We start from the raw sequence: 5,642 nt of genomic DNA, 5'->3' as shown, positions 1-5,642 counted from the left end.
GCGCTACACTATGCACGGCGCCGGACATGCACATACATGTATTTGATTTGGTGTATAAGCAAATACATGTATTTTATTTGGTGTATAAGCAAATACATGTATTTAATTTGGTGTTGTGACCTTAATTGGGATTTATCTCTTGAATTATTTTTTAGCACTTAACATAACAATTTTCATTTTATACTTTTGTATTGCGTGGAAACTTTGCTGATATAATGGATTTCATCATAACCAAACAATGGCATATTATACAATGCTGGGTGTGTACTATAGGTCGTATTTTTATATACGGCTGACAATTTGGACAGTTGAATACATAAAAAACGACCCATAAAGTTACATATTCATTATTCATGTATTGCCTTAGAGTGGAGTGTTTGGAGTACTTGGTCCGTCTGCTCCCAATCATGCGGCACGGGTGGAAGAACACGTGAGCGTTTGTGCCTGAGAAATGGTGTTCAAGTTTCTCCTTCGATGTGTGATAGTCTTGTGACCTCACACTCGAGGGAAACTGAAGAATGTCTTATATTTGAATGTCCAACCTGGAGTGAATGGGAAGGCTGGAGCGATTGTTCTGTGTCATGTGGAAGTAATGGTATCAGGTTGGTTTGCATTTTTTTTGATAAAATATCTTTAAAAACATTTTAATTTTTTATATATTAACTTCCTAAATTTTTTTCTATGTTCTGTCTACTAGGTTACGCAAAAGAAAATGTCGATTTGGTATGTTTGGCTTGTGTCATGGTGGTTCAAAAGCAGGATTGGAAAGTGACACCTGTAATGTGGTTACCTGTCCTACTTGGTCAAACTGGGGCATGTGGAGCTCATGTAGTGTCACCTGTGGGGATGGAGGACAAAAATATAGAGAAAGAAAGTGTTTGGGTGGCCAAGTCACTGAAAAGGGATGTGATTTGCTTCCAAATGTAACAAGTCCTGCTTTAAACCACACATTTAAAGGAACACCAATCTTGATGTCAAATATGACGGCACAGACAGTTTCTTGTCAAGAACTTGCATGTCCAACATGGAGTTCTTGGAGTTTGTGGTCACCATGCACTCAAACTTGTGGAGGTGGATATAAATCCCGCTACAGAGAATGTGTTAAGACAATTTTATTGGATACTAATACATCAGCAAACTCCATTGGAGTAAGCAACCAAATTAAAAATGAAAGTATAATTGTTTTGCACAGTCAATGCCACGGAGAGGCATCTGGTACAAGTTTATGCGAAGAACAAAGATGCCCTGTATGGTCAGGCTGGAGTAAGTTATGTTGAATAACTTAAGATTCTCATGTATTACAACACTTTATAAATTGCCCAAAATGACTTCTTGTTTAAAGGGCCTCCAAAGTAGCATTTTTGGTGTCAATGCAACGCATTTATAGTAGAACGGGGGAAGATGGGATACCTATTCATTTTACCTTCTTGTACCATTTAGTAGTAAACAAAAAACATTTAAAAAATTACAAAATCGCATTCTGACACCTCCCATAGACTGTTGTTAATTGTTTAAAACACGATCAGGATATTTAGATATTACGCTAAACGTCTTCTACTGTCTTCCTTACCCTAATATATTACACTGGTATCGTATGTTATCATATTTGCACTCTCTGTACATTTAGTATTTAATGTGTGTAACCAAATTTAATATGACTTCTTTCAAGTTCATGATCAACCACTGTTTATTTTATTAAAAATATATAACCACAGGTTCTTGGAGTGATTGTCCTGTAACATGCGGTGGTGGGACATCACATAGATCACGTGAATGTTTACATGATGAAGGAAATTATGGTTGTCCAGGAAACTACACTTCCGCAAAAATGTGCAATAAACATATTTGCCCACGTAAGTGATTCATGATAAAACAAAATAAACATTGCTTTAAATTATTAAGTAAGCAGTAAAACCACTACATATATGTTTGCTAAATTTTGTGTAAATTGAATCTATCTAATTTTTCATAAATATATTTTGAGATTGTTTGGCTAAAGCATTTGTTCAATTTTGCCCTTTATACAAAAGTCAATAATTAAAATGCAATTAATGTAACAGTATTTTTAAAATTCTTTAATCAAAGTTGATGAATGTTCTCCTATCTCTGCACCAAACAATGGACAAATTGTTTGTGATGATGGTTTCTATGTTGGTTCAACTTGTATTATGGAATGCGATTCTGGTTATGTCATAACAGGTAATGTGGTTGTATCATGTCAAGCAAACACCACATGGAACACAAAAGTGGAGACAGACTGCAGAAAGTTAAGAATACATCTCAGTACATCAGAATTATGTAAGTGGCATTGAGAAATGTTATTAAAGTGAGATTATGAAAATATGTGAGTATCATATTATGGGCACATTATTTTTTTACAATGTTTCAAAACTACCAAAGATTACAATTAAGCACAGCTTTCTATATTTCACTCTTAAAATTGTTCAACAAAATTGTTTATATGAATGCTGTGCTTGGGGCACAGAAATAAAATGTTAAAGCTATATATCAAGGTACACTCAATTTATTTCCAGCTGAAAATTCAACTGTTTCCTTTCCAATAAAATCATTTTCATCTGGTTATGCTGGAGTGTGGATGACAGACAAAGGGAACCATGTGTTTTATTTAAATGATTCTTCAGGACCACAAACTGCAAACAGTAAAATAAAAAATTTCTTTAGTTTTTTTCCATACCTCAGAATACTATTACCATATTTAAACACAATGTGATTAACAGTGCATCATTGCCGCACCACGACAATGTTAACAAACATAATTGTATATTTTACATCTTCTTTATTATTTATTTCATACCAAAAATGCTTATTCTTTAGAGCTATATGTTCTATTGTTCTACTTTGGTATTAATTTCTTAAATTTATTTACTCTCAAACCCGTTGTTGACTAAAATAGAACTATGTGTTTCAGGAAGATTAGGTTCATGGATGAAAGTTGATATGAAAGGTGTCAAAGTAAAGTGCAATAATGACACGAACATAGTAAGTATCTGTATGGCCTGTGTAGTTACCATGGGCAGATAAATGAACAAATTTTTTGTTCTGTGGTTGGATTGAAAGTTTAATAAAAATTTAAAGATCCGCTGTATCTGAAAAAGTATTTTCTAAGTAAGTTTTTTTTTTGCAACAACTGAATACTTGGTTTATGACTAATGTTTCATTGTTTCTTTTATAAATCATGTTAAATTTTATCAACTATAAAAAAGTTAAATAAACCACAATGACATATTCCATATAACTAACATAATCTAAATGTATATAGAAATCATGTTGAAGATGCTAGTTGGGCTATTTATCTAATTATAATTACAATATGATACTCAACTCATTGTGTGAATATATTTTTAGAAAAACAAAACCATGATAATTCAAGTTAATTTTGCTCACGTAATGCTGGAGAAATGTGGTAACATTTATAACAGAAGGGGAATTACCTATATGAGAAACACTGGATTGTATTGGAAACGCTTCAATAAAATTGCCTGTAAGTCCATACATTATAAGTACTTAGTTATTTTGTTGTAAATCTGGTATAGTTTTTTAATTTCCTCCAAACGTGAGAAAACTGAGTTCGAAGCTTGGTGGTGTCTTAGAGAAAAAGATAGTTGATTAATTGTTTTCACCAAGAAAGTTACATACTTGTTTTTTGGTAACTAAGACTATAAATTTTGCAGTTGTTTTGCCACACTAAAATAAATAAGTGATATTTTTTTATTCATTCACTCAAAAAAGATTAAGTGATAACACTTGATTACACCCAACAGTGTTACAGGATGCTAGAATTTCAAATGTTGAGAAAAAATGGGACATATTTAACAAGCTGAATTTGACATCCACTCAACATAACTCAACTCAAATTACTGACTTCTGCATTGTGGAAGGACGACTGTTTGTTGTCAATGAAATTGGAATTGTGTCAGAAAGATTAGGTTTGCATGCACAACTTTACATTTTAGATATACAATATTTGTGTACATGAATGTGTTTTTCATTTATTCAACTATATTAAGTTTAAAAAACATTATATTTCTAAAGATCGATATTTTTAACTGGTCCTGCAAGTTGTTTCCAAGCACACATACATTCAATGGTTGAAAATTAACTTTATTCAAGCCGTTTATCCATTATAATATTGCATCTTACCCTACACTTCAATCATAAAAGTGTTACATGTGACATTTCCTAAAAACTCCATGGGTATGGCAGTTATATGTTTTAAGAATAAGAGAAATAGGTGTGATTTTTTTACTTTTATTAATGGCTTAATTTTTCATGGGGCATTACACCATGCTTTATTAATAACTGAACATTTGTAATTCAGGAATCTCTGATGCTTTTCCTGATGGAACAGGTTGGACAGAACTAAACAATGCAGAAATCGATGCGAAGCCACAACAAATTTGGATATCTTGTTTTAGTTGCCATTGGAGACAGAAAACATTAGTGTGGACAATTGGATATGGTGGGACACTAACGCGGTTAATTATTGAGTGATTTAAAATGCATAGTACGGTGGAGTAGGATGGGACACATAAGCACATATGGCTCCTTATTTAAAAAACATGACAATTTTTGTGATTCCTTGATTTTGTACATGTGTGATTTTGTATCATCATACATGCATGCGATTTTGTACTACCATACATGCTAATATTTCAAGGTATGCGGCATACCGAGTTTCCAACAATTACATCGTCTGGCGGTCTCAAACCAAATAGGGAGAGAGCATAACATTGCGTGCGTGCAAGTCAGAAGTATTTTTGGCGAATGTATGAATAATTTACTTGATAAAATACAGGAATGGGCAAATAGCCAACTTGTTTTCAAGCACCTGTAGGTTAATGAACGTGTTGTTATTATGTTGTAAAAAATGCCAGGTCAAGATTGCCATTATAATGCAACGAATCCATGTGAAAATCCCTACTATTTTGTAACAAACAAAATAACAAGCTGCTTGGCTAAAAAAAACATTTTAAATATAAAATACGGCCACTTCTGGAACATATTTAGGTTGTTTATTTTGTCTTGTTGCCTTGTTTAATGGTCAAATTACTTTACACTCAACAGTAAGAAATCTAAATTAAGTGCCACATGTAGACCTATACAATGACGCAAGTTATCGCACAGGTTTGCTAGGCATACTCCTGATATTTAGAAAATTAGTGCACTCGCTATTATACCTTTATTTAATGACAAACAAAAATATATTTGAATACATGAAAAGTTATTAGGTGATGCAGACACCAAAATGCTATTTTAGCATTTTGCATAAAGCCGGGGTAAGATTGGACAGTTTAAAACTTTGTTAATTTTCATTAGTAAGTAAATTTATCAATACGAAGAGTTTTTGTCACAAATGGTATCACTTTGATATTTTTTTCTTAGTACCTGTGACTATGTATTTCCTAAAGGTGATGTAAGATTGACATAGATGTCAATTTGTTAAATTTTTTCTGGTGTGGCATTTTTAATATGTTATATGAATAGCATGAAGTGTAATGCTTCGAATATTTTTTTTTGAATACTGCATAATTTGGGTCTTATCGTTTGTATATACAGCTAACAACAAGGTAAAAATAGTTTTAATATGTAAAACTGGGGTACACACACATCATGTCACATTC

At 32.5% G+C, this 5,642-nt stretch overlaps 1 protein-coding gene across 3 annotated transcripts in view; it reads left to right on the top strand.

Moving 5' to 3' along the window:
* Nucleotides 1–4,695, top strand: part of LOC100185303 (SCO-spondin) — a 9,477-nt gene extending 4,782 nt beyond the window's left edge. For 2 of the 3 annotated variants that reach the window (XM_026837923.1, XM_026837925.1), the window contains 9 exons: nucleotides 368–602; nucleotides 698–1,263; nucleotides 1,716–1,853; nucleotides 2,080–2,298; nucleotides 2,535–2,660; nucleotides 2,930–3,000; nucleotides 3,367–3,502; nucleotides 3,783–3,947; nucleotides 4,340–4,695. In XM_026837923.1, the coding sequence (XP_026693724.1) occupies nucleotides 368–602; nucleotides 698–1,263; nucleotides 1,716–1,853; nucleotides 2,080–2,298; nucleotides 2,535–2,660; nucleotides 2,930–3,000; nucleotides 3,367–3,502; nucleotides 3,783–3,947; nucleotides 4,340–4,512 (1,829 nt within the window). In that variant the 3' untranslated portion in view covers nucleotides 4,513–4,695. The remainder of the gene's footprint in view (nucleotides 1–367; nucleotides 603–697; nucleotides 1,264–1,715; nucleotides 1,854–2,079; nucleotides 2,299–2,534; nucleotides 2,661–2,929; nucleotides 3,001–3,366; nucleotides 3,503–3,782; nucleotides 3,948–4,339) is intronic. The other variant, XM_026837924.1, reaches the window with a different exon arrangement.
* Nucleotides 4,696–5,642: the final 947 nt, after the last annotated feature.

Source organism: Ciona intestinalis, unplaced genomic scaffold (assembly GCF_000224145.3).
Source record: "Ciona intestinalis unplaced genomic scaffold, KH HT000034.2, whole genome shotgun sequence".
Classification (NCBI taxonomy): Eukaryota; Metazoa; Chordata; class Ascidiacea; order Phlebobranchia; family Cionidae; genus Ciona; species Ciona intestinalis.
Note: the sequence above shows the minus strand (reverse complement) of the source record. Positions and strands in the feature narration are given on the sequence as shown.